This window comes from Larus michahellis, chromosome 4 (assembly GCF_964199755.1).
Source record: "Larus michahellis chromosome 4, bLarMic1.1, whole genome shotgun sequence".
NCBI classification, from domain to species: domain Eukaryota; kingdom Metazoa; phylum Chordata; class Aves; order Charadriiformes; family Laridae; genus Larus; species Larus michahellis.
Window position 1 is genome coordinate 80,186,110 of NC_133899.1, and position 19,913 is coordinate 80,206,022.

At 33.6% G+C, this 19,913-nt stretch overlaps 1 protein-coding gene across 2 annotated transcripts in view; it reads right to left on the reverse strand.

The window, feature by feature from the left end:
- The window catches only part of PDE3B (phosphodiesterase 3B), a 101,305-nt gene that overhangs the window by 2,341 nt on the left and 79,051 nt on the right, over positions 1 to 19,913 (reverse strand). The window contains exons 5-16 of one of the 2 annotated variants that reach the window (XR_012586847.1): positions 18,405 to 18,511; positions 15,984 to 16,194; positions 15,360 to 15,433; positions 14,739 to 14,836; positions 13,819 to 13,953; positions 11,435 to 11,546; positions 10,550 to 10,663; positions 7,746 to 7,945; positions 6,485 to 6,688; positions 5,949 to 6,110; positions 4,331 to 4,580; positions 699 to 4,000 (exon numbers count right to left, since the gene is read on the reverse strand). Coding sequence is in view for 1 of the 2 variants with exons in the window: in XM_074585878.1 (XP_074441979.1) it covers positions 3,774 to 4,000; positions 4,331 to 4,580; positions 5,949 to 6,110; positions 6,485 to 6,688; positions 7,746 to 7,945; positions 10,550 to 10,663; positions 11,435 to 11,546; positions 13,819 to 13,953; positions 14,739 to 14,836; positions 15,360 to 15,433; positions 15,984 to 16,194; positions 18,405 to 18,511 (1,894 nt within the window). In the remaining variant the exon portion in view is untranslated. Of the gene's footprint in view, positions 1 to 133; positions 4,001 to 4,330; positions 4,581 to 5,948; positions 6,111 to 6,484; positions 6,689 to 7,745; positions 7,946 to 10,549; positions 10,664 to 11,434; positions 11,547 to 13,818; positions 13,954 to 14,738; positions 14,837 to 15,359; positions 15,434 to 15,983; positions 16,195 to 18,404; positions 18,512 to 19,913 lie in introns of those variants that run through there. The other variant, XM_074585878.1, reaches the window with a different exon arrangement.

Here is a 19,913-nt window from a genome sequence, read left to right on the forward strand (position 1 = left end):
TCTCTCATCTAATCTTTATTGGCCACAGAGAAGTCAATTTTCTTAAACTTGCATCAAACTTAAGTTATGGTAATTGTATTGTTATTAAGCAGTACAACTTATTTTTAATTTCTATTTTAATTTAATTTCTAACTATCCAAATATTCTGATTTACCAAAGATACCTTGTTTCCATATTCTTTTGAAGACAATGAACTGGCTTGAAACAATAAACAGTGTCTCTCTCCTGAATAAGAGCATATCTTTTGTGTGTGTGTGTGCCATTCCTACTTCTCCTTTCTAATTCTCATCACCTAAGCCAATGCCATCCTTTTACTCCAGAATGTGTCTCACAGATTGGGATTCCTGATCTCACACTCACCAGCATATGAGACACTTCCAATTCTGCACCTCTCACACCTTCTCAAGTGTTTTTTGGACAAAAGGGAAAGTAGTGCCCTGCAAATGTTAGTGCCACACACTAGATTAGATTACCTCAAATTCTGTGTATACTTTTAGTGGAACCAGAAGCCCAGCCTCAACTATGCCTGCCCAGGAGGAAGGACCAGAGCTAAAAGTGGGCTCTTGCTAACTGCTTGTGCTGATTCACCTGCCACTGGTTCTGGTTAAAACTGAATGCAAGAACTACAGAGAAGAAATGGTTCTACGCACAGAACAAATGAGGTCGTGTGCAAACATTGTTAATTTGGACTTACTTACCTTAAGTAATGTTCATTTTGCATCTTAGACTTGCTGTCTAACTTTGTCATGGAGGAAGAACTCACAGGAAGAGGATCCAAGTGGTTCCTTTTGACTAGTTTAGCACCACCGTAACATCCAGAGGTCTCCAGAGGCATGAAGGGAACTGGGTCCTTACAGGAAACTTTGTAGTCTCATTCTGTATGCACTGTATGCATAGGAGCAAGTAATCCAACATACATTGTAAAAGAAGGCAACGACGAGACGTGAGACTCTTGACAGGAAAGGGGTTAAAAACTTTACTTAAACCTGAGAATATTATCCATAAAAGGTACGCCTACTGTAGCGGCATAAACCCCAGTATAGCCTAATTTGGCCTCATTCTTCACAAAAAAAAGTGGTGAGTGTTGCTTTAGAACGTATTTTAAATGCCTTCTTTTGTGTGCTTTCTGTGCTCCTATCATCCCTTGGTAGCTGTGAACTGAACTGTGACCACAGATTTCAATTGGTTGTAATTTCTCAGTGGGTTGTTACCAGAATAAGAGTGATATGCCTTATATGGAGATATATTATTGTTGACAACAGCTCAATCGACATTCATATGACCCTCAATCACCATGTTTGAAAGATCAAGACACCTTCGATTACAGTTACATCCAATTCTGCAAACATGCCCTGAACCAACCTTTGATGACATTTGTATATTCTTTTACTCTTACTCTTGGAGTAACAATGTCACATATTATGTATACATAAATAACAGACATTTTAAGGTGGATTTTGAATACATTCATAATTAATCATATCTTGGAAGCAAGCTATTGTAACTTGAAAATATCTTATTGGAAATACATATTAGCATCATAGGTTATTAAACACTAAGGTCTGTTACTTGTTTCAGAATTAAAAAAATGCTTCAGTATTTCTCAAAGAGTTTAAGGGAAACCTGAGATAAAAAAAGTTGCTAGCAATGTTGTCACCAGATATAAATGCTGCCGATGCTTTAGTAAACGATAAAATGTTATTTTTACCTTCTTATTCTTTCTTTACATTATTTTTAATAATAATTTTTTAAAGGAAATTAAATGGAAAACTGTAATATAAAATAATACCACAGTAACTTTAGACAATCTCATCTGCATCCTTTTTTAAGTCAAAGAAAAAATCAAACCAAACAGTATTAAAGTCATATTTTTACGTACAAACACATAGGCTAAACAGGAAATGCTGAGAATACAGCATACTGAAACAAGCACAATTTCTGTAGTCTTCAAATTATCTGTTAGGAAAATATATGAACAACAAATGTAAAATACAAGTGAATGATCAGTAAGTGCGAGCTTCAATAGTGCAACATTTTATTAATGACAGAAATATCTGGTTTTAACACTGCTCATGTTACAAAAAATGCAGTGATAGTAATAATGGCAGCAAAGGGGAATTTGGCACTGAATATATAAAATAGCAAAAGCATTTCTCAGTGGTCTTCTAAATGGGTCAACAAAAAGCTTATTAGTGGAAAATAAAAAAATAATTCCTTTCAGTTATTTAAACTGGCCAATCAAAGAGCAAAATAAAAATTTGTTTGTGTAAAATAGCGCAATATGATTTACACAAGGTTATCTTAGGAATGTTAACTTTTTTCAAAGTCAACTGATGTAAATGTAAACACAAATATGCTAAGATACATTTAGCAACATGCACATGTGTGCATTTGTTTTTATTCAATTCAACTGCACAGCATATAAATGTTTAGTACTAAAAGGTGCACTTTTAAAACTAGCTTTATTTTTGGCCTGCTTACATACCTGTGGCCGAATTTATGCTTGCTTTTTTTTTTTTTTTTTCAATTAGACCTACAATGGTGGTGTTCCTAAAAATACACTGGTGTGGAATCTCTAAGTCCCTTATTTAAAAACTCAACAATCTAAAAATGTAATATAGTACGGTGATATTTATCTTACTATTAGGGTTTACACAAAGTTTTCATATTCTGCTTTCCATATGTATATTTCAGGATGTACATCAAACTTGAAGTCAATATAAGCTCTGTCTGCGATGGGAGAAAAGATATGGGCACGTTAAAATACACTAGCCATTTTGAAACAGTAGCTCATGTCTTTTTCTTTTTTTTTTTAACTCTTTAATGCTCCTGAAGTTTTACATACAAAGAATAAATGAAACGCAATTTTATTTCCTTAAAATTTAATACCGGAAATTGGTGTAAGATAAAAACCTATGTTATGGTTGACTTGTTTTTAAACAGGAACCTGAGTAAGGGCAGGAAATATAGCATTATGACTAAAAGAATAAGATTCCTCAATAATTTAAGTAGCTGAACAGGTTTTTAATGTTCTACCATAAAACAGCAAGGTGAAAGATGATAATGGCCTTGTACTCAATGAATTATCATGAACACCCACTGCAAACCTGAATATTTTCTGCAAAAATAAAACATCAGATTATGCACAATAATAAAAAGCATCAGAAATAGATGCACCTGGATTTTTTTTTCTTTTTTTAAACCACAAATATCAGAATTCAGCATTGTGTCACAGTCCTTGAACAGTTGCTCCGAGATGACTACATTAAGCACACTACTGCACTAAGTAGACACCCCACAACAGGCTTGCACTGCAACAGTAACATAGTTTTCATATAGGCACAGGCTTTTTCTTATTCATGTTCAAAAATAACATGAAATAAAGAACTAAAGACAATATTAGGATTCATCCCACATTTCCTTGTTAGCAAAAGTTCTTGCCACTTTGGTAACTGAAGTCACTGAATGTTTTTTAAAAATTGCAGGTACCTCAAGGAAAAGAAGAGTTCCATTTCAGCAAGGCAGCATTATATCAGGATATTTTATACCAACTAAGGCATAAAGAACTTTGCATCAGGGTATACAATACTCAATCTTTGAATAAAGTTTCATATTCTGTGTGGCGAAAGTGCATAGGAGTGGGATTCCACTAGAGTAGAAAGAATCCTCTCACAGTATTAAGGCCTTTCAATTTTATGTGAATTGTGTCAGGCGAAAGTCAGCACAGTGAAAAAAAGTAGGCTATCATCATACTGGACACCACTGAAGTTTTCTTAGCATGTCTTGTCTTCTCCTACTTGTCGCTCATCTTCTTCATCAGCTTCCTCAATAACCTGAATTTCATCTGCTTGAGGTAAAGATGAGATCTCAGTCAGCAGTTTAGCTCCTTCAGCTTTATTTTTTTCTTCCTCTTCAATCATTTTCTTCCATATTTTGTGATTTTCACTGAGATGGTGTATTAGCTGGCAAAATATTCGTCTACCTTTTTTTCTTCGAGCTTCTGTAAAATTATAAGCATATTTGATTGTTCGAGATTCAAAGTAATTATATTTTACACATACAAAACCAATGGCACATTGCAAGAGAGATGCAAATTTGAGCAAAAACCATGGATGCTTAATCAGAATATTTAAATAGCGACATGGCAAAGGATAACAATGAGTTTCCATTCAAATTCTCCTGGTAAGAACAAAAATTTTATTAAAAGAGTAAAATTTATGAAGCAGCATAATTGCACAATCTGTAATATTTGTACTACACAATTTCAACCATCATTGCTATGTCTGAATCCATGACAACCATATGTGCCAACCGAAATACAGAAACTTACTTAAAATGAGATCATCTTCCATTTCTTCATCATCACTCTCTAACTGTGCTCCGTCATCATCTTCAATACTATCTGCATCCTCCTCCTCTTCATCAACCCACTGCCCTGGAAGCAACCCAGCTGCATTATAGGAATTACAAAGGGGTCCAACTATGTGAGTGATGAAAGATTCTTGCAGTTTTGCAAGCTGTGGAGAAGAACGATCCATGAAGGGGCTTATAGGTAATCCAAGACTTGCTTCTTCATCACCCTGAAAAACAAATGGAAAAAATTATCAAAATTTCTCACAAAATTAACTTTGAATTTTTATTCTAAAGATTACTTTCAAGGAAGCAAGTAAACATCACATGGATTGTATCTTTTTACTAGAGGCAATAATAGTATAGACTAAGTGAATTAAAATGTAATTAGGCCAATTTAAAATAAAGACACATTGTGGCTCAGACTTGCATAGCCCATAATCCTTCCTTCAGCTTTGCTGCAAGATACCCTCGTGCATGGATGGAGACCTAGTTCTACTGGAGCTCCTATTACAGGACGGCTTCACAGCAGGCAAAGATTTGACTTCAATTGCTGAGCTGATGAACAGAGAAAATGGGAAAGTAATCAGCCAGAGTAAGGCATTCTGGTTAACAGCTTCCCCCAAAAGTCATAGAATGAACTGAACTGTAACATCCAAAATAAGGTGGTTTGGTTTGGGGCTTTTTCCCACTTTATAAAATGAAGAAGAAAAAAAATGTAACAGTTGCTCATACACAACTGAGTTATAATCATTTATCTCAGCACATCTGTGGACCTGATTGCTTTATGAAAAAAGCTTTTCCGAAAGGAGAAACTTAGAATACTAAGGTCTTATGGTAAGGTGGTTCTTCAGATTATTATTGTTATTGCTTAAATCTTCCAAGTGATTTTTTTGTTTACGTTTATCTTCCTAGTTTGAAAAATATTTTTCAGTCCTTGCCTCATAAATAGCTACCTACTCAGAAAACTGACTACAGAAAAAAAAATAGAGTAGAAATGTAGAATATATTTTGGGGTACTTACAGAAGTAGTAAATGTTAAAATAGCCAACAAATTTTCAGACTTTTTTCTAGTTAACAACGTTCCACTGTAAAAATCTTATTTACATTTTAATACTGTTAGTTACTAATGTATATTTTATATATTTAAATTTGAAAGTTTTGAAATATCTTCTGTCTTTGCACTAAGAGTTAGCTGAATATACATTTCCAGTCTTGTGGATTCTATCCATATTCTTTGGCCTACAAACATTCCAGTGAACTTAAGTTCCCAAAGCAGAAGAAGTTATTTTGGTTTATCAGCATCATCCTAAGAAAAAAAAAGCCAAAAGAAAATAAACGGGTATCTGAAAAATGGACAACACTGGCAGGGAGCTTGTTTTCAAGCTTCTAACACAATTGATAGGAAGTAAAAGATTATGTTAGTATGCTACCTATAAAAATAAATTTTCAGTATTCAGAAAGAGAAGATGGAAATACCTTACCTGAAGATTTAACACAAGGAATAATGTTTAATGTAGTTATACATTTGATAATGCAAAGAATTTATCATCTACCTGTCATTAAAAAAAATAGTAAATTACATTTTCCATACCCACCTGTTCATAAAATTCATTGACAATGCCTTCTGTCCATTTCAGATGTAGCTCTCTCACTTTTGCTGGGCCATTAATATCCGCCAGTTTGATGCATATTTGACAGGCCAGTAGGCGATCATTTTCATTGCTCCATTCTATGCCATGACTGTTGATATCATTGACCTGGGTTGAGCATGTACATTTTTAAAAATTAAGTTAAAACTATTCATCAATGTTATTTTTTTCAGGCTTTCAACAACAGACATTTGCATTTAAAAAAAAAAAAAAAGTGTCATTTACTATCTTTCAGAAAATGAAAAAGTGAGATATGCTTTAGGTCTCCTCTGGGCCTCCATGTCACATCTGCTAGGCAATCTACAAAACAATCTAGAATTGGTTTGTAAAAAGGAAATACTGTATTTGCATTTTTTTCAGTAACTTAATTTAAATAATATAAAACTTCAAATGCAAATTATTAATACTAAAAACAACTGAGTAGCAACATTAACATCAGCATATCACGACCAGCTCAGTGCAGACACCAAAATGTAACAAACCTTGGCATTAAATTCTGCAAGGAAATCAAAATGCTTCTTGAGATCTGTGGCAAGGATTGCTTCAATCACTAAGAAACGAAAACGCTTGAATTCTACATGATCAAGATTTGATAAAAAGTTGTATTCTGGTTGTGATAAGAAAAGATTCCAGGCAGAAGCAGCATGGTGATTTTCTAAGACTGATCTGTCATTGTAGAGAACAGCCTACAAAAACAAAAAAAAAAAAGACAGAAAAAAAAAAAAGAAAGAGAATCATAAATGACAAAGTAAAGATTTAAATTTGTAATTAAATATTCTGAAGCTTATAGGATAGTCCGAAACAAGTCTTTAAAACAAAACAAAACAAAACAACTATTGGAAATAATGTTTTGCCTTCTAGTTTTGAGGGTTAAAGTGGAACAAAAAAGGCAGATGAGAAAAAAAAATAGCAGTTTTTTTCTGTCCTTAATGATGTCTTAGTGACATTTACATTCACACTGTAGCCGGACATACACAAATCGCTTAAAACGCAGACTTTCCACTTCTGGCAGTATGTGTGGATTATGCACACTGACATAAAAAAACCCAACAACAAAAAATCAAAACAACAAACAGACAAACCCCCAGATCTGCATATATGCTTTTAATTCCACTTAATTCCAGTATTGTTTAAAAAAAAGCCCCACAAACCAAAAACAAAAGACCAAAAAACAATTCATGAAAAGAACTCCAAAGCATATAAAAACTGTGGTTAATGCAAAATGGTGTGGAGTATCACTAGTTTTCACCGTGCTGTGTTTAATGCTGATGAATACATTTTAACTGCAAATGAGTTAATTAAAATAATAAAATAATAGTAGATTTTACTCACAACTCCTGTGTTTATACAAACATCCTAGAAAATAATTAATTGAATATAGATTAAATAGGACCTGAAAAAAATTCTTTGGGAAGCTGCAAAAATCATCTTTATGTTTTGAAGAAAGAAAGAGATTATTAACAAAACGGATGTATTTATTTTTGAAAATTGGAGATGAATGTCTGCATTGCTTGTTTTTATTCTCCCTTGTATACTGTTTTCAGCAGAAATGCATAACTGCCTACATCCTAAACTTTTTTTGCATTAAGGAATTGTGGAAAACTGTCTGGAAAGTTCATTTTTAATATCTCCGCCTCCTGACAAGTTGCATTGGTTTGTGATATAGGGATATAGAAGAGAAAAAATGTAATTATTCTGATTTCAGACACAGACAAATAATTTTCCAGTTAACAAATTTCTTACCTGAGGTGCATTTGTAGCCACTAGAAAAGCATTTGTACGACCAGGATGATCATAATCATGCATGGCAGCTGCTACGTATAATGCCATCAATTCCAAAGCAGGAATGTTTGATGCCAGACAACCATAACTGTCATCAGCAATAGAACAACTTTTTGAAGAAATGTAGCTGACTTGAACAGGGGCGATACCACTGGCTTCATCTAAGAAAATAAAATATTTTTTAGAGCATTATTTCATTCCTATTTTTAATACATTTTAAATGACTTAGCCATATACTATTATGAACATAACCTTAATACAGTTGTCCTTGTAATTGTGGAGCTGAATAATTGGCAAAGAAAGAGTTATACTTTTTAAAAAAAGACATGCTATTGTTTATAGATAAACCAGCAATTCTGAAGAAAAGTTGAAATGCCAGTAAGTTGTAAATTTGTCATGACCTCCCGGGTTGACCAAAAGGGTAGATGCAGTCTTACAAATACATAAAAAGCTTCAGCTGTTTCTTCACATTACTCAAGGAGGGCAAAATCCTATAGGACATTGCAGAGTCTGCAAGAAGTTCCCCAAAACTGGAAAGTGGAACATTCCTGTTCTAAACCCAATTCTTCACCTATGACTACATACAGATATATCTCAGGATCCAGGTTTTCAGACAAGATTTCCCTTTGCAATGCTGAGGGATAACTATCATTCACACAAACAACGGAGATTTCAGAAGAGCTTTGAACAGCCATGATCAGGAAAACCAAATATTTTTAATTCACCACACTCAGAGATCACTCTTGCCACAAAATTTTAGAAAAAGAAATGTAAATTTTACACTTTTGGCAATATGTGTGGGGCTCATATCCACGCTTACTGCCCATCAAAATCAGAGAGGAAAGAAGAAAAGATTTGTCTTGGTCCTTGAAACTGTATGGGGACTTAGAAGACATAAAAGGGAGGAAGTCACTCTCTTTGCAGCTACAGTTCACTCGTGCTGTAGAAGGCTGGTTCAGAGGAACGTTCCAGCAAGCACAGAAGGCAATCTAGTGGAACAAGGGACACTGGCCACCTAGTCTATGTCTTAATTGCAGTAAAGTTGTCATTTAGATTAGAAAGTGACCGTAACCATCTAAGCTTCTAATTATTAAAATGCACTTGTAGGTATGTGTTCCATGGAAGGGAATGAAGAAAAGGAAGAAAAACTAGCAAAAATGTACATCTCAGAGTCCAAACTACAGATCTTGGAAAATCCACATGGATACCAGTGGTTACACAGTACTGTTAAGGTCTTTGTCACTTCTTTGCCTTCCCCTTATTGTCGTGCTGTGAAAGACTTCCTGCTGTTAGGCACACCTGGAATTTCATTCCCTTCTTAAAATGACAGCACTAAAAGAGCATTCTACAATTTCTCTGCAACCTCAACAAGGCCAAGAACGGATCAGTCAGCAACTCCCTTAATATTTCTATAATTTGCCCATTTCTTGAACTTGCAGACCTATAGGAAAAGCTCGGGGGAAAGTGGAAACTACTGCAAAAGGAATTAAACCCACTAAGTTAGAAATATTTGCATGATAAGGAGATTCACAGTTTTATTCTCCTCTTTCCCCTGGACCAAGTCACTACCTATTAAAAAGAAAAAAAAAAAAAAGGCAATAGTACTTATTTCATCACTGCATAATAAAAAAGGTCTCTTTTGCCTTAATAGAATCACCAAGCATTAAAAATCCTCGTAACATTTATGCTGGAAGAGTTCCAAAGCAGAAAGACCATAATTTCTTATTTTAATTTTACTTTTTTGTTAAGGGAAACAAAAGGATTTTTATCATTTTTCTTTCCTCCAGTCAAGTCTCCAGTCTCAACCCTTTTAACACTTAGAGAAAGAAAATGCAATAGGATGCAATCCGTGGAGATGGGCAAACTTGGAAAAAAAGAGAAAGATGACAGCAGAGGGTCTAATTATTAAGGAAGAAATAACATATATTATATGATGTTCAATACAGTTCCCAAATTACTTCTTAAAATTACAGCCCTTTAAAAGCCACATGACTTGCATCTTGGTTTTTTTTTTTTAATTCACATATAAAACAGTCCCTAGAGAGTGCTTGATTTTATTTTTGTTAAATACATTCATTTAAGTATAAAAGTGTATATTCAGAATAATTATACTTTGCTTACAGTAGGTATTTTAGTAAAAAACTATAAACGTAAATTTAAAAGTTAATTCCACAAAAGCAAGCTTCATTAAATCTAATGTCATACAAAATTTGAATTTGAAATCTTTATTTCTCTTTCAGGGATGCTTTTATGCAGTTATTGGTAGGGTAGTCAGTTCAATGCCTGAATGTCTGCATGTGATATCTAATACAGAATTCCGCAATACTCATTTTTACACTAAAACCATTGAAGACTTCAATTAAGTTAAATACTTTGACTTTGGTATTTTTTTCTTTGATCTATTTAATTTCCCAATAAAGTTAAGAAATATCACTCTAATGGATTTCAAATGCTAAAAATACGCTGACTATAGCAGTATCCAGAGGTTTCATTGAGTACAGAATATTTATTAAGTGAACCTGTATTCTTGGCTAACAGACTAACCACTACCCATCTAGTAATTTTTCTAAAAATCTACTGCATGATATTTCTGAAACATGTGTACTAACATTGTGATATTTCTACTGCCTTATATTAAATGATAAAAAAAAAATTGAATAATAATAATTAGATTATTTCTTCTAGAGTAATTTGCTTTAACTATTGTAGTTTCATAAAAAACATTCTTACAGCAAAAGAAAAAAATAACCCATGTGAATACACACCCATATCACTTTCCATTATATGCTCATTATGCATTTGCTGAAATCCAGGAATGGGCCGTGTTGTCAGATACCATACTGCATGAAGAACATCTGTGGCATGTATACGATTGTGATCTGAAAATTATCAAAATATAATCAAAAATATTATCTGAAATACAATCAAAAGGTACAAAAAGAAAAAAAAGAAATGTAATATGGCAATTTTACTCTAAGGGAGATTTTGATTAAATATAAAGGAAAAATTGATTTAAAATTGTTAGTAGAGGCTATATCACCAAACATTTTCAAGAAACAAGTTAGACAAATATCAAACATCCTCTAAGCATACTTCATCCTGCCCGAGAGTCAGGAAGGGATTAAGTAGCCTTCTAAATCAGTGACGGTGAGCAACTAGCATTGCTTCCAATGCGATACCTACAAGCACCTGGGTTGGTGCACACATTCGTGACACAGAGAGTGGGTGGGTGTGGGGAGGGGTGGGGAGCTGTTGTTTTGTTTTGTTTTCCAATAAATTTGGCTGCCCTAAACAGCAAGATGAATAATTACTGTCAAAATTCTATATTTTCTTATTATTCTGCTATGGGCCTAAACCAAATTTCTATTAAATCAACAAATATTCTCCCATTGACTTCCAAATGTTTGAGTCAAATATCATTAAAATTCTTCAAGATTATATTCAACCTACATGTTAACAAATTCAGTTTTGGAGTCCACTAATTCTTTGCTGCAATTCATTAATTAATACGCTTATCAGAATTTAGGACTGATTTAAAAATATACTAAGTTCAGACATTGTATACCTCTGTATTAGACATTAAACTACTATAAACACTAAAGGAGGTACACTAATATAAAAGAAAACATATCTAATTGGATAGTACTTACAGGGAATATCTCGGTAGCCATTTTCTAGTGCACGGAAGTAATTCATGAATTCTTGAGTTGGGATTTTGAAAATTTCAAACAAACCAGTGTCTTGAAACAAGGTATAAATTACCTAAATGCATATTAAAATAAATTTTAGTCTGAAAAATATACCTAAGCATATTCTGCTTTTTCAACTTTAAAAATATCCCTATTTTTATATTTTTACTTGCTCATAGAGATGGAAATTACTAATTCCATTAAAGAGTATCTGAAAACTATTGTCATAGACACGTTTAATGACTTTAACACAAAAATGTGGATTTTTATCATCCTGTCAAATACACAATAATAAAAGATTTTATTTCTTTACTGATAAATTCTGTTCACAACTGATTATTTTTAATAATATTCTCTGAATTTTTCATAATGTTAAAGAACTCATGCTTTATTCCATTAGTGACCTAAAAGGAAGAAATCGGTATTCTTATTATTACTTGAGCAACCTGGTCTAGTGGAAGGTGTCCCTGCCCATGGCATAGGGGGTTGGAACCAGATGATCTTTAAGGTACCTTCCAACCCAAACCATTCTATGATTCAAAAATTCAAATTACTTAACTATAGTAGCAGAGACATGAATATAAAGAAACCCAAAACCTAACATTGTATCCTTTTCTGAGACTTTGTCAAAGAAATAATATTTCTTTTATTCATTATGACTTATCTTGCGTTCTGCATTCAAAAATGCAGTCAGAACATCCATGCATGTGTATACTGTGCAAATACATTATAGTTTACAAGTAGAACTTAGTGACTACAAAGACCTAATCCCCCTCAAGACTGCAAATATTACGAAAGCTTCTCAAAACAAGTCACCGCTACTCATTTTTGTCACTTCTTCCCAGACACTTGAGAGAAAGAGTAAGTTCTGAAGCGTGGGAACATGAGAGCAAAATGAGGGGACATCCCTCCTTCCACCTGTCCCAACCATTCCCCTTACACATACCCAATTTGAGAACCTTACAGCTGGTGATGGTAAAATACAGTTTTTAATTGGCTCTTAAGTAAGATATGCGCTGTAAGCATATATCTTACTTAGGCAAGATAAGTAAAATATCTGACTTATATTTTATGCATCAGCTTACAGCACAATGGACAAAAGGACTGGAGCGGGAGGAGAAGGACAAGTGGTACACGCAGATACAATATCAGCAAGAACCGATACAGAAATTCTGGTAGAGTTAAGTAGAAACCTGCACACTTAAGTACTTACAGGTTTGAACTAACCCCTAGATTGCACACAAACGAAACACAAGCCAATGTGGATCACAGAATACTAGCGTACTACAGAGAGAACACCACTCAGAAGTCGATTGTGGCATCCTAGTCTGTACATTAACAGTTGTCACTAACTGAGGTGACAAAAGACCTGAAAACATTTGATCAAACAAGACTAACTGAAGATTTAAAACAATACCCAGAATATTGTGTATTGTGAAAGAAAAGACAGTGCCTAACAACAAAAATTAAATTATCCCCATTGTTTTTTCCTGCCTTCAGTAGAGGTGCAGGCCTATGCTTCCGACTCCACCTGAGTGCTTCTGGTATGTCTCCTTCCCTCCAGCTGATTGTTCCTAACACTACTCTTGAACAAGAGTAACATGCGTTCTGCTCCAGGGTAGGAAACTAAGATATTGGCAATACAAATATTTTGTGGTCAGATCAGAAGCAAATCCATCTCATACTATAGCTCCACAATTGCTAAATCCAGTATAAAGAAAAAGACAGAAGCTTCCAGATGACATTGATGAATGGGAGAGGCTGGGAAAGAGCAAACAGGATCATTCTTTTGCACCTGCCAGTAGATTGGCTTCCACACAACATGAGACTGCATGAAAGAGCTTAGTAATAAGTCAGAAAGAGATAAAAGGGATACTACATGCAGAAAGCAGCATGGAAAAAAAATCCCATTGTTTGTAGGATCAAGAGGCAAAAGACTGCCTAAAAGATCACTTCTCTTCCCCAACAGGTGTAGCTCTGGCAGAAATATTTTACTGAAATAAAGAAAAAAGATATGGTTGACAAACAAGGTAGCAATTCTGAAAGCAGGAGACAATTTTTCATAGGAAATGGCATATTACTGCAAAACCTAATCAGTGTGAAGCGAACCTATTTTTACATTGAGAATAAAATTCAGAAAATTTGGAGCAAGATGTCTATAGATAAATCACTTCTTATGATTTACAATGAAATGGAGTACATGAGAAATTATATTTCTACTTTTCAAGTTAGCATTCATATATATATATATGTGTGTTGACTGCAAAACTTCTTCATGGTTTAAATAAAATATATAAGCAAAACAGCTTTACACACCCTCCCTCATATAATCAAAGACAACAAACCTGGCTAAGGATCCTTCCAGATTGGTCTCCCATTTCTTGTACGAGGTCAAAAATTTGAAAATTCCAATTGCTCATCTTCTCAATTAGGGAATGATGGTCTAATAACATTGTTTCTAATGTAGGACTCTGCTCCACCTGTGCGAGAGTAAAATACTCTATCATCTCTAAAATAACAATGAAAACTATTTGTCAGTTGTATTGGCAAAAAAAGCCAAGAAAATGATAAATTATTACTGAACTTATTGAATGGTGCTGTGAGTACGGCTACGAGTAGATCATAAATCAATAGTACAAATAGCACAGTTAAGGGCTTAACATGTCACATTTTGGGACAGCAGATTCCAGGGCTTTCTGAGATAATGTTAAATTTTCATTCTTATTTCTTTTTAAACAAGATGAGTTAATAAAACAAAGCAAAAATATGCATAGGCTAACAAAAACATTTACTGACCTTTAACAGTTCACTAACTGAACAAGCTTTAAAAAAATTGATGTATAAACCCAAAATGTTAGTAAAGCTTAAACCGTTTGTCTCCCTGCACTTCCAATATACTGCACTGTACGAACGTTCATTTGTAAGTCTCACTGAAACTGCCATAGCTTTCATAAACTTCCAAGAGAAAATACTAGTCAATCAGTGTTTGAGCATACTATCAACATTACATCTACAGAAATTAATTTTGATCAACAAAAAATTAATGCAATCACCATCTTTCCTGTCATTTGCTAGTGAAATTTACACAAGCTGGAAATATACAAATTGTCAAATGAAAATCTGAATTCCGGTGATGCACCATTTCCCTTCAGAAATTACAGTTCTTAGCAATGCAAAGACCTCTTTATAGCCTGTTAGAAATGATGAAAAAAATACTGTACTGACAAAAATTATTGCAAGGGTTTTTTTGCAATTACATGCTTACAAGCAGATTATTTTGTGTTTGATCGATCATTTCCTTCCTTTCATCTTTTTTCTTCTCTGTGTGGTGGTCTTTTGAAATACTAGCACTTCCAATTTCACCTTAAAGAAAATACATAGATAAATATATCAATAATTTATTTGTAAATTACTACTGTCTAATAATTCTTGAACTGATCATACAGATTCTTCACAGAAATATAAGTAATAACTTGTTTCTAAACCATTTTTATTTAAGAATTTAACAACAACAAAGTTGTAAAGGACAAAATTTATTAGACAAAGCCTATTTGAAGATTGAGAAAAGGTAGAAGCATAACTTTTTACTTGTAAAAATTGGTTCAGTGATTAGTTTAGCTGAGATGGCAGAGAACTTGTTTGATATATGGAGTAGAGAACTATAAAGCTATGAGTAGAAGTCTATTATAAAAGCCTTACTCTGAAGCAGGCAATATTTTAGATTATCTTGATTATCCTGAGTCACAAACTAAAATAAAATATATGCATATGAGTTACTTAAAGTATAGGAAAAATTTCATGTAGAAATATAAAAATTTTAATTTAATTGTCTTTTAAAAAAAAAAAGAAAGTTGGTATCAAATATTTGTCTATTTTGAAATCCCACCTGATTTTCTGTCTTTACATTCTGCAAATTCTGGTTCTGGTGTTGGAACAGGCTTCAGTATCTGACGTCCACAGCTTATAGAATACATGAAAAATATTTACAACATTTAGTAATTTTCTTCTTTTCCTACTGCTGTGTTGTACTGAAAAATATCTGCAAATTACTTTTCTTAAAAATGCATGCTTTTGAAGGTTCCTCCACCAAATGACCTTAGCATTTTTCTCCTAAATTTGGCACATACAGATTTAGTCTGTACTTACAAAATAATCAAACATTGCCTCCCCTGGACTCATCTCCATGAATTAATAAGTAGAGCTAATTATTTAGAAAGAATTCAGAAATACAGAATTCAATTCCCAGGTAGGAAGACCTCCTTTTCTAAAAATCTGTAAAATATTGTTACTCTGCAATAACTGCTGGTTTCAAGGACGAGCCATTTCAAATCAATGGCATACATACAGCATTCTGTAGCCTCCCCTGGATAAATAGTTACAGATTATTATGCGATCATATGCCTTTTTTTCAATACCAGTAGATGTATAGGTTTGGTTATATTTTTTCATTTTAATTGTATTCTTTTCAACGCATATGAAGTTACTAAAAATTTAACAGATTTTACGGTACCTGCTACACACATAACCTAGAGGTGCTTTAACTTGCTGCTGAAAATCTGGAGAGCTAAGTGTGTATCCTGGAGGCTTATATATATTAATGCTTGGTTTTGTAAGAAAATCAGCAGTATCAGGAAATTCTACAGGTGACCAGCTGCTGAAAGCCCCGCTGGAGACAGATCCATGACTAGGTGAACCCGCAGGACTCAGGCCAGGAGAAGCACCTTCCAAAACAAACATGACACGGGGTTCAGATTACAATAAAAACATTACTGTTTAGGAAGACTGAAATTAAACAAGAAGAATCTTTATCAATTGTAAAGAGAGCGCAAGTTTTCAAAACACAGTGTGTAGTTCACACTGTTAAAGACATATAAAGTAGCTAGATCTATTCCAAGTTTTGAGATCGACAACTATGCAGCAGTTTAGGCTACACATCTGAAGGGACAAGCTATGTAACGTGTTATAACATCTGGCTTTCAAAGGTTTGGTTTGGTTTTAGCTTTCGCAAAATTTAATCAGTACCTGAAACTTTCCATATTCCTTTCTGATTCAGGATTGCTTTTTTAAATTTTCCAGAAAAAAAAAATAATCAAAACCAATTCAGTATTGATAACCGACCTAGACAAAAATCTTTCACCTCATTGTTTTGCAGTAAAGAAAAAATATGCTTCAAACATTTTTTAAAACAAAGTATACAAACAAAATGCTGTAATATTTTTGAAGCAAGGGATTAAAGTGGGCAGATACCGGCCTTTTTTGATAGTGATGTACTTTTTTTTTATTGGCGTGATAATCTAAATCTGCCTAATAAGTCATCGGGAAAAAAAATATCTAAAGTTTGCTTATGGGTAATTAGAGATAAAAAACAAACAAACAAACAACAAACACCTCCATCTTTCTTAGGTCCATGAAATTCCCCTGTTCCCGTTCAAACAGTAAGCTAGGGTTTACTTCAGGCTCCTGTCTGTGAAATCTGGGAAAGCAAGCTGGTAAGTCTGGACTTTGGCTACCCTGCGCCTAACATGAATTTATAAAAAAATTTTGCATCAAGCCAAAACATCATTTCTTTCGCTTGTCAAAAGACAGCTTATCTACAAGTGCCCAAGGTAAGTTACAGCCATAGTAAACATATTTTGGCCAAAAAGAAGAAAGTGCCCATGAGCAAAATAACTATGTATTCTGTGGACTTTCCAACACTGAATCACTTATTCTGCTGCAAGATATGAAGCAAAAGCTCCATCATAAGTCTTATGACTATACAGTTCCTGATAACAAATTAATAAAAGAATATACAGTAATGCCCTTAAATAAGGAATGCATAGATTATACACTTCCAACAGTGTCATAAGCTACACTGACTTGCCTCGCACACCCTAAGAGTAATACGTAATTACATTTTGTTACAGTAAAGATAAGATTTTTCAAAGTCTACATTGCTAGGTGCAGAGACAGAAGTTTTAGAAAGCAAATGCAACTTCAATGCTGCAAAGAAAGATCCGGAAAGTTGAGAAGCAACTTGTAAACTCACATCTGGAACTAAAACAGTTTGATACTCTATTGTTGGTTACTTAATTTCATCCTTTTTACATGTACTCATCCAGCAGGTTTTCATGCATATCATTACACCCTGTATTTTCCGCAAGATTCAAAGTAGAGAAGTGCAGAAGGCAGCCCAGCTTTTTATGAAGACAGAACCATCGAGAATGTGCAACAATGTGTTTACAGGAGGATCTGTCCTGAGTTTGGTCGTCTCTTGGTGTTTGGAAGAGTGCAAGGGAAAGAACCAAACCATCGGTAAGTAATACAGAGAAAACTGGGGAGGTTTGGGGTTTAAAAAAACCTGCCAAAACAAACAAAACTAAAAAGTGCATTCATCCCGCTCAATCCAACCTGCATATTAAAACTTTTATAAAACAAAATTATTGCACAGGTTGTTACTTTAAATCATGCTAAAATGGATAGGCATAAATGTCAAACAAAGTAGTTTTCAAGTTTTCACTTAATATGGGCAAATAGACGATTTATAATCTCTGAAATACTGATATACACACTACTTCAGCACTGCTAGTTTATTATACTCACAGTGTTAGAATAAAATCTACTCCAACTCCTTCCAAAATTTGTTTAAATATTTATCTCAGATGGCTCTAAGGTATTTAGGACTCAATAGGTATGAACCATACTGAGCATCACAACATTTTGCAGCTACATAGCATTAGGTGAATAGTTGAGATTTCTACAAAGTTGACGTCAACTGTAATTTTGAGTTTTCTTAGAAGCAGATTAAAAATAAAATATTTTTAAATATATGCAACACACTGATGTTACTTTATTACTACATTTGCATGAAAAAAACCCAAGTCTAATATGTGATGTACTAACTACTACCTTGACACCCTACCACTAAGCTATACAAATTGCACGATCTTACCTGCTCGTCTGGAACCTATATGATGAGCCAATGTCATAGAAGATGATCTTTGTTTTGGTATTGTCAGCAAGCTTGCACCAAAAGACCCATTTGAATGAGATCCTTGGCTGAAAATAAAACAGTAAGAATTTTTTTCTTTCCTACCTTGTCTTCCATTTTTATTTAATAAAATGCTTATAAAATGGCCAGACTGCTCAGTTACCGGTCCACTACCGTTCAAGAAAAAGAGAGTACTAGAAAGAAGTCGAATTCAAGATCAGCTAGAAAATATATTTCAGTTATATGAAATAAAAACTGCTGGGTACTGGGTGAAAGCAACAGAAAACTTTATGCAGTCCTAAAATGACACAATGGTATATTCAGACCACGTGCCATAGGTTTTACTTTCTAACATGGTATTTACTTTTCTTGAACGTTTTAACAAAGCAGGCTATTTCCTAACAGATCTGAGAACGTTTAAAAGATTGGTTACTTTGGAAATACCATGAAAATCTTATACAGGCATGGCTTGCTTTTCAAATCAATTTAGCATATTTAATTAATCATTTTATTTATTATAATTTTAAAACTAAAGCTGTTTTTGACATAAAGTCATACTGTACTTCAGTAGCTAAATTGTTAAACTCGATTGTTGAATTATGCCATCTGCTGTTCTAGGCATGAAATTGCACTCCAAAATTCCAATATATATTTCATTTAGCAAAAAAAATGTGATATGCAATTAAATATACCTGTATAGATGTACTTTAAAGTGAAAATAGTCTATATAAAACTAATCATTTCATTTCACTATGGGAAAACAGTATTAACCAAAACAGATTTAATCTTGTTTAATCAGATTTCAAACAAAGTCACATACAGAAATAATACTTTCTCTATCTCCCATCATTTGTTTAATTATATAAATATAAAAAATGAGTTAAAACATAAACACAAATTTATTCTTATGAAGTCTGATGCTGACATTTTAGTCAACTTCAAAAAATGTTTGGGTTGACAACTGCTAGAGATTGAACTTTTCACTATTTGGATGCTTTAGCTACCATAGCTTATGTGTATTTTTTTTAAAGCATGTAAAAATGCTCCAACAGTATTTAGTGTAGGAAGACTATATATTAAGCAAGGTCACTTCATCTTGAACTAGTGTTTGAATGAGCAACCAATCAAGAATTTCCATGCAAATAAAACAACAGCTCTCAAGAGTTGCTTTTGAGCCACTATGTGGACGGAAATGAAAAAAAAGTTTGGAACATGAGATCAAATTTTGTAGCAATATTAATTTATTTTACCACTATGCAATATCTTACCTTTCTCAAATCAGCTAGAATTCAGTTGAAAGCAGTCATTGTATGTAAAAAAAAAATTTAGATTTTTTTATAAGCTTTCCTCCTGGTGAACAGTTTGCCATTTTACTCTCCCTTTTTACTATTAGCCTTAGACTACCCCGCCTTGCTTCTCTTCTAACATTCACTGGGTCCTTTATGGGGCTGAATCATCTCCCCAAGGTAG